We start from the raw sequence: 22,544 nt of genomic DNA on the forward strand, positions 1-22,544 counted from the left end.
AAACAGCTCATTTTCATCGCAACCACTATCAAGATGAAGGTCACACAAGAATTGTTCTTTCTCTAATGCCATTCACATTTTCCAACCTTCCCTGCTTTGGGATGCTCTTCAGTCATCAAGACTGCACTACCTAGGCCCTGGGTCCCCATCTTCTGATCTCCAAAAAGTGGCCCCCCTCGTCCAGAGGCCAGGAATCAAATGAAAGGTGGCATGATGACTTCCCTAACCCACTTCCCTTCCTTGGCCACCCCCCCACCCCCAGCAACTGTCTTGCTTTTGTAGTTGTCTAGCACCGGGCTCATTCATACCTTTTCCTTCTTCTGAGACCAGGCCATGTCATTGCCCAAAGTTCGAAAGGAGGATACCTCGAGTGGAGCTTCCAGCCCTGTACCGAGAGGCTTGGAAAGCCGCTTGGGGGGCCCTGCAAGGACAGGTGGTGCACCAGTGGTCTTACAGTCAGGGTAAACATGTTGGAGGCATGACTTGAACCCTGGTCTCATTGATCCTGAGGCTAGCCCTCTCTCTGCCAGGCCATGCTGCTTCTTGTGATAAACTCCACTGGTCTTGGTTATAAATGTAAACTTTTAGGGCCCTAAGGGCTTACTTTTGAAGTTAATCCTCTAGCTGGTGGCCTGTTTCCTTATGGCCGACCACTTAACACCAGACTTAACACATAGAGCCCTGTAGAACTTCTGCATTCATACGTGGTTGGTGGCAGAACGAGGCAGGCTTGAGGGGGGACTATCTCCCACCTCCTCGTTTGGTCCCTTCTTAGCCCAAACCACATACAGACCTATGTGTGCATGTGAATGTCTACATCTCCATACTTACATCAACATCTCTTCTGATGAGAATGTAGACAACAAAAAGAAGTCAACCCAAGTGCACACATTTTCTTGAACTTGGTTTCCCATTTTTACCATTTAGCATTCCACCCATTCAGGCACCTGCAAGGCTCTCCTGCCTGATGTCCACTATTCCCAGTAAGTTAATCCACAGTGACGGCTCACATGAGCTCTCATGCTTGCACCTCCTGCGAGAGACACAGCTAATTCACTTTGAGGCCGTTCGTTTGTCCCCGTTTTGCAACCATCACTCCCGATCCTTGTTATTAAGGGTCAAGGACTGCTTTCTAAATGGACAATCCTTCAAAAAGGCAACAGCAGTGACCACGCTCCACTCAAGTCTCATCTTCTCCAAGGTGAACATTCTTAATTCTGATTCCTGTAACATGGTTTTTCATCTCACCACTATGCTCATGACCAGCCCATGGACACCCACTGTTTTTGTCTTTTAGCACCAATTCTTTGGATGTTAGAATATCAATAAAAGCTCCTTACAATGATGACCGATGGCCCTAAGAGAGGGCCCCAATATTCTTTCCCTGTATCAATACTGGAATCATCATTGTCTTACTTCAGGCTTAGGGATTGCATGCCAAGGAGGTGTGGCCTATTCTATCTTCTGGTGACCTCATTATTGCCTCAAAAGGAGATTCACTGCCAAATAAAATCAACAGGGGTTTTATTCTCCAGAGAAGAATTCTTTAACTATTGGGGTGACAGGGAACAAAGGTTAGGCAAAGGCTAACGGGCTTAAAAAAGAGAAACAAGGGGCTATTTTTCTGCTGGGATTAAGCTATCAGTATTTGTGGAGGGAGAAGGGATGAAGGCAAATGCAGGTCTACTTTTTCTCCCCACTCACTAGCTCAACTTAAGCTCAGGTGGTAAAGGCAGACCCAGGCGAGAACGAATGCAGCCCTTGGTCAGGTTCAGAGAAGACTCACTAAGGCTTTCCTCATCTGCTTTTAATTCCCCCGGCCAGTCTTTCTTTAAAATCCTCCCACCCTAAGATAGAGAGTAATCTGATATAGGGTTAGACATGTACAATCATGTTACCCATATTTCCATATTAGTCCTGCTGTGAAAGAATCAAACAAAAAGGGGAAAACCATGATAAGAAAAAAAACAAAAACAAAATTAAAATGGTGACAAGAATGTGCTTGGGTCTGCATTCAGACTCCATGTTCTTCCTCTGGATGTGGATGACAATCTCCATTGTGTCTTTGTATTGCTGAGCTGAGTTTTATCATAGCTGATCATCACACAATGTCCTTGTTATTGCGTATGATGTTCTCCGGGTTCTGCTCCCTTTACTCAGCATCAGTTCATCTAAGTCTTTCCAGGCTTTTCTGATATTGCAGGCTAGTCTTTAAAAAAAAAACTAGAACCTGGATTTTACTTCTATAGGGATTTTAGGATCTAACAAAAGGCTGAGTATGAGACATCACATCAAAGGTCTGGCTATGAAGAAGCTAACCTGACACTAGGCATTACAAAAGGATGGGCAAAAACCACAGGGATGAGGGGAAGGAAACACCTATTACTCTATTTACTGGCTGCTGAGAAAGACCATTCTGAGATGAACAACACATTTAACCCAAGTCCAAGATATTAGCTACAGAACACTGTTTATTTCAAATTCAAACACAAATCATTCTCTTGTTCTCAACAGACTGCATAATTCTTTCTTATACTGCATCAATCTTGAAGTAGTCACAAGTGAGGATTTCCTATGAACTTTGGGTTTAAGTGACTCATACATCAATTTATGACAGACATCCACCTTAACATTGTTTTTCCTAGAAAATGCATTCACCCACATTCCTCAGTCCTGGCAACCACTCCCTAGCACTGTTTTGTACAAAACATTCCCCAAATGGATACAGGACACAGCAGTTCATGTCCCTTAGAGCTCATTTTGGGGGCAGTTTTAGTGTTTTCCTCTTTGAGATGGCTTCTGAAGACATCGAGTCTAGAAAACAAAAGTTGTCTCATTAATTGGTGACTTTCTGGGGCAAGTTGTCACCTAGCAAAGGAGCTAAGTGACCACAATGAAGTCCAAGATTGGACAAATAATGGGCTTTTTCAATCTGGATGTGAGAAAATTTCATGAATAGTGGGGAAATATTTCTTTTTTATTAAGTTTTCAATTGTTGCTAGCCCTGAAGTGCTTTTGCTCTGTAGTAGATATATTTTAATAAACCAATTCTTATCTTAATTATCTCAGATTTTTTCTTGAGAATTCATGTATTTTCCAGTGGATGTAGCACCATGAGCTAACAATGACAACATTTCATTACTAATTTTTTCTTTATTCTCAGCTGATAGCAGCACAAACCTGGCCAACAAAAGCCTAATTCAGACTTGCACTTGTATATAAAGTCCAACTCAAGCTTATTTTGGTTTATTGTACATGCTTTATTAAAATGGCATTTGTATTTACAACATCTGCAGAAGCAGCCCCTTCCGAGGCCCTCGCTCTCTCTCTCACACACACACACACACACACACACACACGCACACGCACACACTAAGACAGACACACCTGCAGACAGACACCCAACCACACAACCCCCCTGCACACGCGCACCATTGGGAGACGCAAGGGCTGGGCTCCCATGGTTAGGCAGCTGCTTGGGAGAGGGAGGCTCCTTTTTGTTTTGTTTTTAGTTTCTTTTTTAAAAAAAAAGAGATCATGGAGGGTGTATTTGGCCATTGCAATGCTAATTAAGTTCACGGACATGAACAGATATGGCAGTAACACTGAATATCCCTTTTTCATTCTATGCACACAGAAGGACATCAAGGTTTCCAGTCAACACAACATTCTCAGCTTCAGTCTCAATGCTGCTTGTAGTGACTTCTGACATCACAAATGGGGTTCTCCTTAAAACAATCCAAGTTTACCTAAATGAAATAAGGCACAATTCATGTTGATCTGATTTGAAGGGGTAAAGACTGGCTTCAGGGTTCTTGATGCTGGGAAATTACTTTTGACATTAAATCCACCTGGGAAAAGGACAACCTGATATCCCCCTTCTAATCTGCCAAGGTTTCTTAGGACTGAAGTGATGTTCTCATTTATTTGTTTATTTATTTATTTATTTTTTTTTGCCAGAGCTAGTAACACCTCTATGACAAAAGTTTGGAAATTCACATTTTAATGTTTCAGTAGGCCAACTACTCAAACGGATGGATGTACACAAGAGTTTTCCCTCAAGGCTGAAACAAAAATACAGCACATTAAAAACATATCCATGCTGTTTTTCAGAGACCAGCATACTTCCAGAGTAGCAAATGCCACTGGGAGTCTGTGATTCACCAAAGAGGAACAGCTGGGTGGTTCTGCGACCCCTTCTAGAATCCCTGCCCTACTCCTCAGTGACGTGGCGCCGGACGCCCAGACACTCCAACGAACGTTTGGCAGCACGAATGATGTCTAGCAGTCAAAGCTCGGGAGCAAGACGACACATTTCCTTGTACAAAATCTGTTGAATGTTTTTTTTTTTTCTCGCAGCAGATGAACCAAACCCAAAGATGCAGGACATTCTGTGAAAGGGAATTAAAAGAGGTTGCAGTTCTGAAGGCCCCTGACTTTGGTTGTTTACAAGTTCAATCCTGTTTATTATGATCCTTGGTATCTTCTTCATCTGTATATTCTGATGGTTCCTCCCCTGGTTTGAGGAGTCTGCCAACATAATCATATTTTTCTGGAAGAGATGTGAAAAGACCGTCATCAGCCGAGCCACCAGCTTCTAATTCCCATGTCCTAGGTCCCTCCCTCAGATTAAGCCACTTCCTTCTCAGTCCCTGAGGCTGCTAATTATTGGAAACTCTGAGTAGCCTTGGGAAGCTCCTTTTAGGAGGCAGCTCTAATCCTGTGCTGAGGATAACCCTCATCTCAATATTCTTTCATGCCACTAAACCAGAATATTTAAATTATGTGAAAAATAGAGGTTGGGTGACCCCAGGGCCTGCTGGAAGACAGTCTCTTTCCCTCTCTCATGCACACATCATTCCTTCTCAGTATTAAGGCATCCTGAATTATTAATAGCTTTTTGCTCTCCAAACACAATAGTGGAATGGCTAGACGTAAGTGGATAGGGGACTAGGAGATTGTCTCAAGGGGTTAGGGAAACCTAACCAATAGGTTGCCCAAGAAGCATAGTAGAGAAGATAACAATTAAAAAAAATACATTGGATTTTAATTTTAATTACATTTTAAGTCAATCTCAGAAATCAACAATTTGAATAACACCACAATTTCTTGGATTTTAGACAAGGAAGTATGCAACTACAGCTTCTATATTCTGTGAATGACACTGCAATTTAGAAACAATACCTTAAGTGGCAAAAGCATTTTTATCTTAACTTCCTCATAAATATTAAAATACATTAATATCACAAATCAGAGTCAAACTGAAAAGTGTTACCATTTTTGGGCAGTAAATGGAAGGTAAAATGTTTCTTAATGGAGAATTATTAAGAGTAAATATCCCAAATACATATTCTGTAATCTCCTAGATTCTTGTGACCACCCACCACCAGTACCTTTAAACTGCATTTCCCACTCTCTAACACTTTCCATCTGCACAGCATTCAAGTCTGAGAGATCATCGTATTCATCTTTGAGTGCCTCTTTATCTAGGCAGAATGTTGCTAGTCCTCTGGAGGCATCTCTACCAGCAAATATTCCATATGGTCCCACTACAGAAGAAAAAAAGGAAAAATGATTATTTTAAAAGTCTGTTCTATTAAGTTGATTAATATTTTAAAAGATTTAGAGGAAGATGTGGAAAAAAGACATTACCATATGACCCCAACTTTGGTGTACAGCCTTTCCCTCCAAAGGCCTCTAATGGAGAAGTATGAAATGATACTAGCTGGGGGTTACTATGGTTACTCTAGGTAAAGCCAGTAGGTTCAGAATGGTAAAAAATTGTTACATGATCAAAGTCAAACTGTTTTCTCATAAAACTGAATTTGTATTATTTCAGATTCTTAATTTTTCTTTCAAAAATGAAAAAGCTTTCCATGTAAAGTGACAAGGAACAGTTATACACACACAAACAATATATATGTGTAAATATATGTGTATGAATATGCACATTCCTGGTAATCCAACTCTTGGGGACTCGGGCCCCATTCCTCTTCTCCATCACTAAGTCACTGAGCTGTAACACATCTTCTAAGTCAGATACTGATATCCAGTTGTTTTAGCACAGAAATTCTGGATTTTGCTTGTCTATTGCCATTCCATTTCACTGCATAATTACTAGCAATAAAAAAGGTGGTATCTTAAATAACAAGAACTTAAAATATAGACAGAGACCTACTGGTCTTCCTCATCCAGAACCAAACTCTTAATCTTTGAGGACTCTCAACTATTCAGTTTATGTGCATTCACACCAACTCTCCTGGGCAGCATTATCTTTACATCCAAATCCCCAGTGTCCTAAATTTAAAACGGATCCTGGGAATCATATTATCTTATCTCTCCACTTTCTCTTAACAAGTGGTCATCTAGCTTCTTCCTGGAAGGCTCCTGAGTTTTAGTAGAGCTCATTGTCTCAGAAGGAATCCCATTCCAAATTCACACTGTGCCAGGTCATCAGGGAAAAAAAATTCTTACAAATGAGCTAAAGTTAGTATCCCTGTAATTTGTCTACAGCTCCTAATTCATTCATTTCTTGTGTTACTACACAAGTCATATCCCTCTTTCAAGTGACATACCTTCATATATCTAAAAAAGTACTTTTCTCATGACTCAACATTCCAAGATCCTTCAACCAATCCAATCCTCACATGGCATGGCTTCTAGGCCCGGTTCTTCATCTGAGTTGCTATCTTCCAGATATGAGCATTTATTAACATTCCCTCTAAAAGATGGGGACCAGAACTTAAGACATTCCTCCCGGAAGTCTGATCAACACTCACTACAACATTCGTCCCCTCCCCCTTTTAGATTTCTATAAGCATTCTGGCAGTCACCTAACAGTCACTGACCCCCAGGGGACATTATAGGTTGCCAACACATCCCCTAACCTTTTAAGACATGGTTAAGTTTTATCTAACCAACTGCTAAGCTTTCAGTCATCACTCTTGTCTTTTTTTGGATCTTGATGTACCATTAGATAATATCAAGACAGCTTTGAGTATCTATAATGTGCCATCTATGTCTTCATATGGTTTGTTTATAAACATGTTGGCAGAATGAGGACATCATGACAGGCTTTAGTAGTTTCCTCAGTCTGCTATTCAAGCTCCTTCAGTCTCTGTTTCTAACCTACCTCTGCTGCCTTATTCCTAACCAGCCCCCTTCAGATAATTTGTGCTCAGGCTTATTGGTATAGTCATTATTTTACCAAAACATTCTGTGCTGTCTTTTGTTACCAATAGAAACATTACTTTGAGACAAAACTGAACACTTGATGAATTCAATCATTTTCAACTCGTTATGATTTTTAACTCAATATAGGTGTATTTTTTGACCTTTTTCCTAATGGGAGGAACCTTTTCCTGACACCAATACCCTAGTCCAGGTAGCCTACACATCACCTATCACCCAGGAGGTTGCTACAGTTTTGATTTAACAGGTAGTGGTATATTAAAATTAGTGTACCACCACCATATCCCATAGAGAAGTGCACTTTTTTCTTTACATCATTTCAAGGTTTTTTCCATCTGTCTTTGTATTTCTCATATGTGGATATTATTTGTAATGGAAGTATTCCAATAGGCCTATTATAACCAGTTTATTCAACCACTGTTATACATTTATTTAGATCACTTCTAATTTTTTGCAATGAATGACAAAAAAAAGCTTAAAAATCACTTACAAGAGAAATATGAAGACAACTCTGACAGTTTACTTCACATTTATTGAACTGACAGTACAGAAAGATGAAAGTAGTAGAACTGAATTGCTGAATTTTTAACCAATTTGAAAAATAATTTGGAACTATAACCAACTATAACTATAACCAGAAAACCATGCCATCACCATGTACCCCAAAAGAAGCTAGGCCTAAGAGACAGAGAGTCCTGGGTCTGTCATCAGGAAGACCTGAGTTCGGATCTAACTCCAGGCACTCACTTGTGTGACCCTGGGTAAATCACTTATCCTCTGCTTGCCTAACCATTTCAGTATCTCTGCCAAGAAAACCAATATGAGGTCAAAAGAGTCAGACCTGACCCACACATTTAAGCTTTATAGTAGTATTTTGTGGTAGCTGAAGACCCAGTATCTAGGGAATGGCTCCACAAAATGTGGTAAATGGACAGAATGGATTATTACTGGGTTGTAATAAATGATGAATAAATAATTCAGAGAAAAGTAGTTGCATCTGTATGAACTAATTGAACTAGATTAACAAAGTAGCATGATAATAGTGGCCAACATTTTATATCATTTTAAGTTTGCAAAAAACACTGTAGTAGTTTGCATCCTTGTTATTAATAGTCAAATATCTGATAAGGGACTGAAACTCAGCTTACAGGGAAGGTTAGTTGGGATGAAAAAAAAATCTATTTAAAAAATTATTATTAAAAAAAAAGTTTCACTATAAAGAGATCCCAGAGAGCTAATTTTCCTTTTGTCAATTCAGTCAGATCCTGATTATCTGTGATAATGGGGAAGAAAGCTAGCTACTGTGGGTTTCAACTTTCTTCTTGATAACTAATGAAATGGTTAGAGGCAGAAGAGAAGACAAAATGGGGCCATCAACAATTGAATGAAATAGATTTTAAAACCAAACCAATTTAAAGGTTCTGAGCTGAAAAGCACTTTACTACAAACAGCTATCTAAAAAGATTGTTAATATCTAAAATAATAAAATGTAAATATTTAAAGAGTTCATTTGTTAATAGTTATCCAAAAAATTCAACACTTTTCCCCTCAAAAGAACTCATGATTCTAATCTTTAACCTGTATTTAATCCACAGGGTTATTACACTTAGTCTCAAAAACTGATCCCAATTGAATCCTGAAAAGGGTTCAATTATGTATAAAACAAAGCAATTACTAAATAAGAATTAGAATAGTATGCCAATAAATATTTAAATTATGTTACTAAATGAAAAGAGCTGCCAGGCTCCCTAAAAGGAGACTCTTCATGAAAGGCACAGCCCCCCCCGCCCCCCCGAGCTTTAGGATTCCACTTCAGGCCTCACAAAATTCTTAACAAATAGTCTCAACCGATCCTCACAATCCTGGGAATCAGATGCTATTATCACTCCAGATATGAAACTAAGAAAAGCTGAGGCTAAAGTGACTTGTGCCACCATGTTTCCACTTCTGGTCCAGTTGCTCATTTGTTCTTGGGTTCTCTCTTCCTGTACACACTTGGATAACAACACTGAATCCTAAAAGTCATTATAGAATGAATTATGCACCTATTCATTCAGCAAGTCAGTCAGATGGTGGAGCAATCAACAAACATCTCCTCCTGGAAAGAGTCTTGGGAGTCCCTCGATCTAAGCATGTCTGTAAGAACTATAGCACAGTTCCCCTTCCACCGTTAGCTGATTCAAAAGTGAGGGGGTGGGGAGAACACTTTCTAAATGGACACTTGAAACTAAGGTTTTCTTGTCCCCTGAATTGTTAAAAAGCTCTTCTCAGCCCATTAAGACAGCAGTCTTATAGGCAAATTATTTCTCTGAAGACATGTGAACTGGTATTAGCACAACCTTTTAATTATGTCACATTTTCAAGCTTACATGATAGAATAAGCAAAATAAAGGGGATGGGACACATTTTTAATTCGTCTGTTCCATTAAAACAATTATTTCAATAAGTATTTCAAAGGAATATTTTTTAAAATATTTAACTGCAAAATATTTTAGAGTAAAAATGAACATGGTCTATGAAGATACTACTGAATTAGATTCTGATTTGTGCTTAATTGGTTTTAGTAAATTTTTAGGGAAACAATCTCAGAAACAAAAATCCATAGCATAAACTAAAATGATCTCTAGAGCAGTGGTCTCTATGATCTTTTTGGATCATACATTCCTATAAAGGTAACTTTTTTTGAGGACAGACTCCAATGCATGTATATTCATAAATTGTCCAATGTACTTACTGTACTAACCTATTACGTACATTAGAAAATATCCAAGATAAACTTTAAAAGGCTGGCATAAAGGTGAAATAAACAGAATATTGAAAATATTTCATTTTATTAACAGAACAAAAAAACTTTTGGCTCTTACAAAAAAAGGAGTAATATTTTAGAGAGCATTAATTCAAGTGAATTAGTTATTGAATTGTTTTTAAAATCTTGGTTTAATAGTTATGACTCAATTATTCAAAGTCCCTGCTTCTGAAGCTGTTTATTTAAATATAAGGCTTTAATGGCTATCATAAGCTGCAAGGATCCAGAGATGCCAATGGAAGAAACACACCACTGGCCATGCAATTATTGACAATTAAGCAAAGGTTTTTGGTGAACTTCAGTTAAGTAAATATATATCTTCCTTCCTGCCAATCATTCTCGCAAACCAATCAAAAGGTGCTGCAGTTTTTTTAAACAAAGAACCTAGAGCCTTGGAAAGATTTTATTTTAAACTGCTCATATTAGTCTGTTCCCAAATTGCTAAAATGTGGACATAAAAAAAATTCTTATAGGTGACACATATACATGATATTTAGCAATAAAAGTTTATGCATTTTTCAATGTCTTCTTAATTCTGATGGCTTCATGCTAGTGTTAACTAATATTTCGAGGTACCATATAATATAGTTGGGGCAAGATTCATCATTAAAACAGCTTTCCAACAATCTTTGGGCTAATTATTTTAGTTGACTCTATCTCACTGAGCGCCCTGAGGTCCGGGTAGCCACTGTGTTGCTGAACCACATTTAGAGTTCTCTTTCAGGAAAGCTTGTTCTGGTCACTCTGAAGCAATGAGAACCATGCCAGGCTGTTGGCTGATATAATTGCCTCCACTCTTCCCAGAAGAACTTAAAAATCCCCCCCATCAAAACTCCACAGCTCTTCAGTCATCAGCTATTAATCACATTTGGATTAGTCAAACTTCTATAGGGTGGGATGTTTCCCAAGACCTCCACATGGCACTCCAAATTCAACACATCTAAGATCAAACTAACCTTGCCTAGACGTCATCTGGGAGTGGGCAGGACCAGGCTGCCAGCCCCAAGACTGTCCTCCAGCCCCATTTACCCAGTCAGCTCAGGTTCCATCCAGTCCTTTACTTCTACCTTCCTCTTTCCTCACCTCCTGCCCAGACACCGTTTCCTCCCCATCCTTATCAATAAGGACTCCCAGGGAAAACTTCCTTTCCCAAGGGTGGCAGACAGAGAAGACCTCTTTGCTCATACCATTTGGATGAGCAAGGAATCACTAACCACAATCTTTGTGATAAGGTGGGGGCTCATGGGGCTTGCTCCCTGTTCTGCCACTGCACAGAAGATCATGGACACTTGCGTCTGGGCTTTTCTTCACCATTCAATTAACAGATAAGCAGAGGGTCAAAATAACTTTCCTAAAGTCCTGATGCTGGTTAATGACAGAGATGGAAGAAATTCACACTCAGACTCTGGCTCCTCCCTCCCTCCCAAGATAACATTCCCAGGCAACACAACTCTAAACTCTAAAGTGAAAGTGGAAGACGGAGGGCCCTTTAGAGGTCACCTCACTTAACAGAAAGGAGGCCCACAGGCAGAGAAGTAACTTGTCCCAGGCCAGTGAGAGGTGGGTGAGGCTAGCAGATTTGACTTGTCTTTCATTTTAAGGGCAGAAAAAAACAGGGCTATTATCTTTGTAAACTGCTAGACAGGAAAACTATTTCTAGGAGATTACTGTTTACATTTGTTTGATCTAATTTGTGTATAGTGCCAATTTCCCTCAGGAGGTCTCAATTCGGAATAAATGCTACCTCCCCCTTTCCTCCTGGACAGCTGGTTCAGTTAAAGCAGACTTGTGTAACAATTCAATGTCAAAGCCAAAGCTAAGGCACGTTTTATTGACTCCCCAAGAGAAATGGTTCAGTGGTAAATCGAGCTGATTCTCACCCAACTTTCCAGCCCCATCTTCTTTAAAAAATGCAGCATTTTACATGAAAGATTTGAGTTCTCTAAAGTCTCTGTGGCAACAGATTTCTTCACTTTCACCAAAAAATTATGCAAGACCATAACATGCTTTTGGATATAAAATGGATCAGTCAGTTCTGAGTGACTATTTTCATTTCAATGACAGGAACCTTTTCTAGTATTAGAAATCCATGGACCCATGAAAAAGAGATCCAATTTCAGATACCAGACATAATTCCTATTCTAGGGGCAGCTAGGTAGCACAGTGGATAGGGAACTGGTCCTGGAGTCAGGAGTACCTGGGTTCAAATCCAACCTCAGACACTTAATAATTACCTAGCTGTGTGGCCTTGGGCCACTTAACCCCATTGCCTTGCAAAAACCTAAAAAAACCCAAAACAAAATATAATTCCTAATCTATTAAATTCTTATATAACAAACTTGTTATATGTTATTAGCTGTACTTGGCTTTAAATAATGCTGAATAAATAAGGATCCACCCAATCAACAATAATGTTATGGTGCGATATTATGCCTGGAAACAAAGGAGTATTCACTAATTAGATATTCCTAGTTCATTAAAATAAATCCAAGAATTAGCAATCATCACTTGAAATCTAATGAGCAAGTTATTAAGGCAAAAAAAAAAATTGATCCACAAATCCAAGGGAAAATTCTAACAAGAAAATGGTTAGTCAGTGTGATTCATAAAACAGAGTTTTTAAAAATAACTAGATGAGGGATGCCATTTTTAGACATCTTGTTAATCATATAGCAAAGCTAGGCCTGACTATATCCAACACTGTCTTCTATTCTTGTCAATAAAGCTAGGATGCATTTCCTAAGAAAGGCCAACAAGAACTTAGTGAAAGTGCTTTAAAATAATTTCATGAACTCATTTGCTAAAGCTCTTATTAAGGAGAATTTAATGAATTAAGATTCCATTCCAAGTAAAGCTATATGGAATTACAACCAGTACTGCTGTGAGATGCTGCAGAATCAGCTGAAAAGAGCCACATGTACTCTTCAAGGGAAGGGAGGCCTGGCCAAACCCTGGCTCCATGGTGTTGGACATCTCACAAGGCACTTAACCCTGGGTTTCCTCATCTGTAAACTAAGGGGTGAACCAAGATGACCTTTGAGCCCCCTTGCAGCTGTCGATCTCTGATCCTGACTGTGCCCCCGGGATCCACAGGTTGAAATGACTCCCTTAGTGTAGGTGTTTCTGTGTGGTCTGAGGCAGCTGCCTTAGGGGCAGCTAGGTGATGCAGTGGACAGAGCACTGGCCTTAGAGTCAGGAGGACAGAGTTCAAATCCGGCCTCAGACGCTCGACTCTTAGTAGCTGTGTGACCTTGGGCTTGTAACCCGAGTGTTAACCCTGACTGCCTGGCATCCAGGGTCATCTACTGTTGAACTGATCCGAATCTGTCTGGTTCCAGAGGAAAAAATGAGGCATGACTTAGCCCAGCCCCCCCTCACTCAAATCCAATTCACTTACATGGCATGGTATCACCTCCCTGATGTTGTGGCTTCTTCAAGAAGGAAGGACAAACATCATCAACAATGGAACAATCCCACCTTAGACATCTATTGGTTCTATCATTCTGGGCTAATCCTTCACTTTCTGCACCCAGGTCTTTTCTGGGAGATGGTGATAAAAAAGAACATCTACCTCCAGGGCACTGAGGATCACATGAAATGAAGCTATAGCTCTGTCCCCATAAATGCACAATCTTGCTGTACTTTAAGAGGACTATCTTTGTCAGGTGTCTAATTTTCTCCCCAAATAGTATTTAATCAGCATTATTTTGACTGAAGAAAAGGACAGAATGAAACAGAACATGAGGGGAAAACAGCCAAAATGATAGGCTGAGTTAACAGAAGTTCCTTTAGCAAAAATAAAACAACTCCTACCACCTAAATGACAGTGAAACAATTTTGCTATTGTGATCACAGATGAAGTGTCCCCAAATATCATAATGAGGAATCCCCAGTGGTCAGACCTGATGATACCAAGTGGCAGAGTAGCAGGCGAGGCTGATTCACCAACAGAATATTGCCAGATGAAAAAGGTGTCATCAAGTCGCCACATGCCACACATGTGGCTGGGGGCTAGGCTGGGTCCCTGTGGGCATGCCTGGCAGTGGTTGCTGGAACAGGTCCCATAGCTGGGAGTTCTTCAGAGTGAAGAACCCAGAACTAAACGACCCAGAGAAGCCTTACTGGGGAGATGTTCCCGCTGGCCCATGGCCTCAGGTGAAGCTGTCCCGACTCCTGAAGAGGCAGGAGCAGAGTGTGGTCACCAAGGGCCCTGACTTCCTTCCATGGCTCAGCAATAGAGACGAAGCTGACCTCACCCTGTGCCTTAAGAACAGTGGGCTTGTCCGGCCTGGAGCCAGAACCTCCCCCAGAGTTGGGAGCTTCTTTTTTTTTTTTTTAGGGTTTTTTTTTTTGCAAGGCAAGTGGGGTTAAGTGGCTTGCCCAAGGCCACACAGCTAGGTCATTATTAAATGTCTGAGGCTAGATTTGAACTCAGGTCCTCCTGACTCCAGGGCTGGTGCTCTATCCACTGCACCACCTAGCTGCCCCGAGTTGGGAGCTTCTTAAAAGCAAGGACTGACTTTTTTCCATAGTTTAACATGATCCTTAATAAATACTCCTCGTTTATGAATTCATTCAGAGTCAAGAACCCTCTAATCTAAACTTGGTGTCATTGCACACACACAAAAAAAATTCCTGTCTTGGTTTCCTGATCTACAAAACTGAACACCTACACTTTCTTCACAGCTATGAAACCATGCTATATTAATATGAATTATTAGTACAATGGAACAGTACTAGATAGTAAACTTCAGTAAGTTTTCTTAAATCCTAGTCATTTCTAGAATTTTTAAATCAACGGTGCTCATTTTATGTGACTTTAAAGACCCTAAATAAAATTGTTTATCACATGAGCCACCTAACCTATTATACACGCTCTGGAATCTGATAATAATTACAACTCAAGAGACGAGGGCTGGGGCATAAGAAGAGGTCCAGGACTGTCCTCACAGTCGGCTCTCCAAGGCTGCTGGAGGGCTTAGGAGGCTTCTCATTCTGACCCTCCTGGGACATCACACATTTTACTGAGAAGACAATTTCTCTCAGGATGCAGTTATTGCTGGGTCAGGATGGCAACAAACACAAGAGTGCTAAGCTTGGTTTGCCTGTAAGCGCACATCTATTTCCTGTTACTGTACTTCAAGGAATTTAAATCACAAAACCACGCGCTTATGGGATGTCCTGATGAAGTTCGACAGCCCCAGGATGCTCTCTCCTCCAAGCTCTCCCCATGAGGTCCCTCCCTGCCAGAGGGGTATGTGGAGACACATCTACGGGTCCGTGCAGGCAGGCAGGGGGTTCTGTTACCGACAGTCTCTTACTCAATACTTCCCCTTAGAAGACAAAAAGGAACATGCTGTTGGGGAGAGGATGGAGGAGAAGTGTGAGGATTGGGGGGGGCCCCACACAAAACTGCAAAGGCAGGACGGGTTCCCAGACCAAGATGTGAGTTAGTCAATGGCCAAACAAAGCTGGAGTCGAGACACTGGCAGAGCTCTAAGGACAGCTCTGGGTGCTGGATGTGATGGGCACAGGGGCAGAAGCCTGGGAAGGAGACACAGAGTTTTCACAAGGAATGGTTAGCAGTACTGAATGGAGCAGAGGTAAGGAGAGGGAAAATACTGCCACAACTTCAGTGGAGTGGGAGGAATTTTAGAAGTTTAGGGGTTTTAGAAAGATAAATTCCACAAGGAACTTGAAGGTTAGAAACTAAAAATCAGGGGCCAGGAAAATGCTTTCTATTACAAATGAGACCCGCAATTTAAAGAAGCCCTCTAGACCCTCCAAAGTTATCCCCTTCACCTTGTGGGCTCTGGGAACAAGACCCTGTGATCTGGAAAATCTGCATAAAATTTTTGGTCCTCCCTTTGTCCCAGAAGTCTGAATTACTATATTAAAAGTTAAAATATAGGGGCGGCTAGGTGGCGTAGTGGATAAAGCACCGGCCCTGGAGTCAGGAGTACCTGGGTTCAAATCCGGTCTCAGACACTTAATAATTACCTAGCTGTGTGGCCTTGGGCAAGCCACTTAACCCCATTTGCCTTGCAAAAACCTAAAAAAAAACCCAAAACCAAAAAAGTTAAACTATGTCGATGTTACACACTACTATACATATATTTTGTGAATTTTGGAATTTCTAAACTTTTTGGTGTCATCTGATAGCCTTCACTCATTCTCTGAGGCTTCTACAAAACTCCTCAAAAATTCCTATTTGATTTCTTATACTGAGCCGTGATATACTGAAATCTAATGAGGCAAGTCATGATTGGAAGAGATAACTAGTTCACATAAACCAGAAGAAAAAATGTTGCTTTGCTTCTAAAAAACTGACTATAGAATCAAACAGCTGTAATAATCCATAAAGGCTGATGCAGTCCAGATGAAAGCAGGTCAGTCTCGTGGGCTGAATGCTGGATACAAGCTGGGGGGTGGGGATGGGCACTGGATGGCAAGATGAAGGAGCAAACCCCAGAATGGAGCTCAGCTCAGGGTCGTTCCCACTTTGAATTGGCCTATGTGGGCTTGGGGGGAAGAAGTCATTCAGATGGCAGGCCCTCTCATCAAGCAGTTCTGTGCTTGAACACACGACCATGTTCCCAGGCACTGCCCGCCCGGAGGGGAATCTAAGCTGGGATGAAATGGAAGAAAAAGACATCTGTATGGTGTGGGAAGGAACTGAACTTAGCAGGAAAGATGGAGGCTAAATATCTCCCAAGGTTGGAGACCTTGACATGAACTGGTGTTGAACCTGGAGTCAAGAAGACCTGACTTCAAATCCAAGCTCAGATACTTAAGAGCTGTGTGATCCTGGGGGAATCACTTAACCTCTGTTTGCCTTAGTTTGCTCATCAGTAAAAATGGAGAAAATAATAGCTCCCCTTTCCCCAGGGTTTGAGGGTCAAAATAACTGCAAAGCCTGAGGTCCAGTGCCCAACACATCCATGTTTGTGTGAATACGTACTTTTGCTTCCCCAAAGCAGACAGAGAATCCCCCAGACTCTGGACCATGCCCCTCATGCCCGCTGAGCCGTCCACAGCTGGCCTTGCACAGCAGCCCCTCCAGCCATACCAGGAGGTCAGTGCCCCTGCTTCTGGGCCCACCCTGCCTCTTCTTTCCCCACGTCTCTAGCAGTTAGGACCCTCTTTCTCTCACTGTCTTTCGCAACTATGCCTATTCTATTTCCTTCTAGTTCCAGGACCCCCAGGATAGGAAGTAGTGACTTCAAGTTTGGGTTCTAGTCCTGGCTCTCCCACTAACCCACTGAACAACTGCACATCCTCACTAGGCCTCAAGGTCCTTATCTGTCAAATGAAAGGGATGACCAAGTGATTTCTTCCAGCTACAAATCCTCAGGACAAGGGCTGGAAGGGCCTTCCCAATGAGAGGCTTGGGAAACCTCTGCCCCTGGGGGGGACCCCACTGCCCACTGGAGTGCCTTACCTCAAGGCTTCTCAGAGGCAGGCTCCGCTGAGGACCTCTGGACAACAGCGTCATTCCTCTTTACTTGGGATCTGACCTGACCAAGCACAGGACCACCTGGTGGGGGGGGCACTCTGGCCTCTGGGGTTGTCACACCCCAAGGAGCTCTAGGCTTCTGGGAAGAGGGGGAGGGCAGACCCTTCTTCCTCTTCACCACCATTGTTCTAAACATTCTCTAATCCTAACAAGAACCAAATTTTAGCTGAGGTAAATTCTTTTAATGAGAAGGCAATGTTAGCCTTAGATCCCGGGTGTGACTGCCTGTCAATCTGGCACTATGATCTATCACAGATTTAGTTAAAAATTAAAACCCCTCTTCTTTAAACTCTTACAAATACAGCAATAGAAAATCAGTTATTTCTATTAAATTGGATGAAATGAGTCCTAGGTGTAATCTTTCCTGAATTCCTTCTGGGCCAGAGGGGTCACGATGACAGATTCTAACTGCTTTGCTTCAGCATAGTAGAAGCAGCACTTGGAGGTGCAGTCATCTTTCCTTTCCACAGGCTGTTATGTGTGTGAGAAGGGAGACCAGAAGCTTTTTCTTGGAGTCTGGTAGAAACGCTCATGGGGTTCCAATCCTGGCCCTCATCCTTGCTGCCACCCAGATGATCCTGAGCAGATTCCCTCAGCTGGAGGAGCCTGTTAGGACTTCAGGCTCCTATGGCACTGATCCTAGAAACCTTTCCTAATTACTCTTATTTCATGATAAACTCTAAAAACTACCAACAACTTAGTTTTATTTTTGTATTAAATTTGATAGTGTGGCATGACTGAAATATCACTGGATATATTGAGTCATAAGCCCTGGGTTCAGATTCTAGTGCCGTCACTGACTGTAAACTGAACAAGTCAATGAACAACAGGAGGAAGAGTCCCCCTGACAACTATGATTCCACAAGTCCTTCCTCAAAGTCACTACAATCTTCAAACAAATTCAACTTGACTTTTTTTGTGGTCTAGGTAAAAGAGCTCATTCTTTGCTCTGTATTTCCCTTACCCAGTCTCAGTCACTGAGTGAGTGTTGCCTCAGTTAAACTGAGACCTAAGACAGATATGAGCTTTAAGAAGCCAAGGACTCCCACGCATGCTTGGCCATCTCAGGTTGTTCTGATCTGTATCTGACCACTGGATGAGAAGGTCAGCAAGGAGAATGAGGCGGCTGATTTTGCATAGCACCCCCCCCCCATCTAATTCACTTGCGAGTCATGACATCAACCTACTGATGTCATGATCCTCTTTGAATGGACAACAGCAACAAAAATTCTATTACCAAGCTACTTATAAGGAAACCTAAGAATGAAGACAAAACTCCAGAAGCCAATTTTTTGCATTAAAATGAAGATAATTTTGTTAGTCTTTTTAAAATCCCAGTGAATACAAAGTGTTTATACAGAGTATAATAAATATTAGTTGAGCAACTAAATTCTTAGTTGATGAGTATGAAGGGCTGATCTAATTTACTTTGGGAAAAACAGTTTACAGACTGCACACTTAGGCAACTTGTTTGTAATGGTTTATATCAAGGCTGTCCAAATGTGGCCCATGTGCTGCAGGGTGATTTTATGCGGCTCACCTGTGGGTTTACTAAATGATTTAGTAAAAGGAAGCCAAGCTAGGCAGAGCTCTCACTAAAATGGCCAATCAAAATAGACTAAACATCTATCGTTTCAATATAAGCTTTGAAAAGTTAGGTTGGACAGTCATGGTTTATATACTGGGTATAATTCCAATTCCTGAAGAACACTGCCACCTGGATCTTGGGCATTCCTTGAGGGGGATCAGGGGCTCCAATTGGCTTGTGTTTTCACACACTGCCGTTTCTCATGATAAAAATCATTTATTCAGTTTGTCCAACTGCGGGTTCCTAAGACTGGAATTTGCCAAACAGCAGCTGGATGGCCACTTTTCTGGATGATACAGATCCATTAGAAATTGGACCAGAATACTTCTCAGATCCCTTCCAACTCTCATTCCCCCCCTCTTTTTTTCTAATATATTTTCTTCATGTTTGAAGTTAATTAAAAATTTCTATTTTTTCTATTTTCATCACAAATCCCTACATCATAGCAATGATTCCAAATTTAATGTTGAAGGAAACCTTTTGGAAAACTAAGTGAAAAAAGAAATTTAATAGTTACACAACTGCTCTTGTCAAACAAGAAGTGTCCATTTGTTTAATGGGTGCTTAAAAACACAAACACTGAAATAATAGTATTTTGTAATCTTCTCATCTGATGGCCTAAACACAGTTGAGAAAACTTTAGCTCAGAGAGATATAAGAATTTCTCCCTTTCCTTAACAGCCCTGGCATGGGGAATCACTCCCTTTATAAGAGATCTGCCAGGCAATGTATTTGCTCAGTTAAGAGAGAACTAGAGCAGAATATAAGTTCTCTGAAGACAGGTACTGTTTGCTTTTGTGTCTGTAGCTTCAAGACAGTCCACTGTCATGTACAAATGCCAGGCACTTGATGAATGCTTGCCAAATTGAAATGCTATCTTTATAAAAACAAATTTACTACTACCAGAATAAATCTCAACTGAAAATTAGATCTTGCTTAAAATACTTTCTTCCACGATTAAGAAGTCAATAGTTTCAAAAAATGTCACATGTCATCACCTCCCCCCATTCTTGATTTTAATAAAGGGTGACATTAGCTTATCTCAATAGTTTAAAATAAACTGATATAAATGTAAATATATGACACTTCCACTACTTTTATCTAATAGCTACTGAAAATCTCCAGTGGCTGTATCACAATAATCTCGACAGAATTTGAATTTTATTCTAAGGTAAGGCCAACTTCAGCAAGCACAATAACGTGGAGGCTTGCCAGCAGGCCTCTGGACAAGTTTCTGTCAGATAAGCAGTGGGCCAAGAACAGCTTGAGGTATGTGCAGTAACCATTGTCTCTTGTTTTCCTGGTTCCTTGTACTGATCATACATGTTTCTCCCGTGTGGCAACGAGGATCTCGCGTCTGCATGATCCTGTTGCAGATTTAGAGATTGGTTCACTCAGGGATTCTTATTCTTTTTTGGTCTGGGGTTGATTGGGGCCTATTTTAAATGCATAAGCTATGAAGGAAACTAATTGCATGGAAGTAGTTTTAAAATATTTTCACAGAGTTGGGGCGGCTAGGTGGCGCAGTGGATAAAGCACCGGCCTTGGAGTCAAGAGGACCTGGGTTCAAATCTGGTCTCAGACACTTAATAATGACCTAGCTGTGTGGCCTCGGGCAAGCCACTTAACCCCATTGCCTTGCAAAAAACCCCCTAAATAAATAAATATATATATATTCATATTCACAGATCCCCCCAGGCTAAAAGCCCCGAGGTAGCAAAACTCTTTCATCTTACAAAAGTAAACCAAGACCCAAATAGATGCTGGATGTGCCAAGTCATGTGAGTAATAATAGAATAGAAATTTGAAAAGACTAGGCACATTTGGTTATTATTGGTTTTTTTGCAAGGCAATTGGGGTTAAGTGACTCGCTTAGGGGATTTGAACTCAGGTCCTCCCGACTGCAAGGCTGATGCTCTATCCACCGGGCCCCATATTTTGTTCCTATTGTGAAAAACTCCCACGAGGCATCTTGCCCTAGTGAGAGGAGGCCCCCCAAAAGTTGGAGCAGCCCAACCGGGGTGGGACTCGATGCAGAAAGCAAATGTAACTGACTGAATTTAAAATGGTTTTGGTCGAAAACTGCAGGAATTCCGTCCCCGGCCCGGCAGGGCGCGTTCCCGCAGTCGCCTGGGCGGATCGGGCCCTGCCAGCCGTGCCAGCCCTGCCAGCCCGCGGGCCCCTCTACACCGCCGCGGCTCCTCCCAATGCGGGCGGCCGAGCCCAGACAAAGGCCCCCGCGGCCCCCCGGGCCCCCGGGCTCCCGGCCGCGGCGGCGCGGGCGCGGGCCCACGTGCGGGTGCCGCGCCCCTCCCCCCGAGGGAGACAAAGGCCCGCGCCCGCGCCCGCGCCTCACCCGGCCCGTAGAACTTGCTGCCCTTGGTCACGTCGAACACCTTGCCGTTGACGGCCAGCAGGATGCGCGGCGAGCGCGTGCCGTCGTACTGGCGCAGCTGCTCCAGGCTGAAGTCGCGCTTCTTCATGCGCGGCAGCTCGGCGGCCGGGCCGGAGGGCCCCGACCCCGCGCCCGCGCCCCGCCGGCGCCGGCCCCAGCGCAGCCACAGGCGGTAGGCCCCGAGCAGCAGCAGCAGCGCCAGCAGCACGTTCAGCAGCATGTCGCCGCCGCCGCCGCCGCCGCCGCCCAGCTCGCCCGGGCCCGGGCCGCCGTCCGCGGGCCTCGGCGCCCAGCCCCCGCCGCTGTCGCCGCCCTCCTCCGCGCTGGCCGCCGGGGCCTCGCCGCCGGCCTCGCCCCCGCCCCCGCCGCTCTCGCCGTCGCCGCCCAGGCTGCCGAGCTTCAAGTCCCCATCGCCCGCCGCCATCGCTGCCCGCCCGCCCCGCCCCCGGGCCCGCCCCTCCGGCGCCTTTCGGCCAATGGCGGCGCGCGCGGGGCGGGGCCCGGGCGCGCGGGCGGGGGCGGGGCGCGGACGTTGGGCCGCCCCGCCCGGCGCGCGCACGCCGCGCCGCCCCGCCTCCCCCCCTCCTTCCCTTCTCCTTGGGGCGGGGCTTCAACCGCCCGTCGCGGGAGGGGGCGGGGCGCCGGCGGTAGCGCCACGCGTCCCCGCCCCGCCCCTGGGCCGCTCGGAGCCTCGGCGCACGCGCAGCCTCTCCTCCCCGCCCCCCCCCCAGGCGCGTCGGCGGCCCTGGCACGCCGCGGGGGCTCCCGCCGCCCCCCACGGGGCACAGGCCGCGCACCCTCGGGCGGGCCGGGGCCAAACGGAGGGGCCCCCAGAATCCTGAGCCCGGGGTCCCGCGGTGGCAAGGAAGGCACAAAGGGCCCAGTGCCCGGGGGCCGCCCCTCGTGCCCCCAGACCAGGGGGCGCCGGGGGCGCTGGCCAGCCCGCTCTCGAACGGCGATGCTGACCGGCGGCCCCGTCCTTTTTTTTTTGCCTTTTTTACATTTGTATAAAAGTGGAATTATTACACGGCCGTTGGTAAAGACAAAA

The 22,544-nt window shown here is 43.4% G+C and overlaps 1 protein-coding gene across 1 annotated transcript; it reads right to left on the minus strand.

The window, feature by feature from the left end:
- Positions 1 to 299: 299 nt before the first annotated feature.
- Positions 300 to 21,935, minus strand: PGRMC2 (progesterone receptor membrane component 2). The gene is made up of 3 exons (XM_074228388.1): positions 21,458 to 21,935; positions 5,394 to 5,549; positions 300 to 4,552 (listed from the first exon to the last, which is right to left on the minus strand). Exons 1-3 carry the CDS (start codon positions 21,918 to 21,920, stop codon positions 4,455 to 4,457), a joined length of 717 nt encoding a protein of 238 aa, XP_074084489.1. The 5' UTR covers positions 21,921 to 21,935; the 3' UTR covers positions 300 to 4,454.
- Positions 21,936 to 22,544: the final 609 nt, after the last annotated feature.

Source organism: Macrotis lagotis, chromosome 3 (assembly GCF_037893015.1).
Source record: "Macrotis lagotis isolate mMagLag1 chromosome 3, bilby.v1.9.chrom.fasta, whole genome shotgun sequence".
Taxonomy (NCBI): Eukaryota; Metazoa; Chordata; class Mammalia; order Peramelemorphia; family Peramelidae; genus Macrotis; species Macrotis lagotis.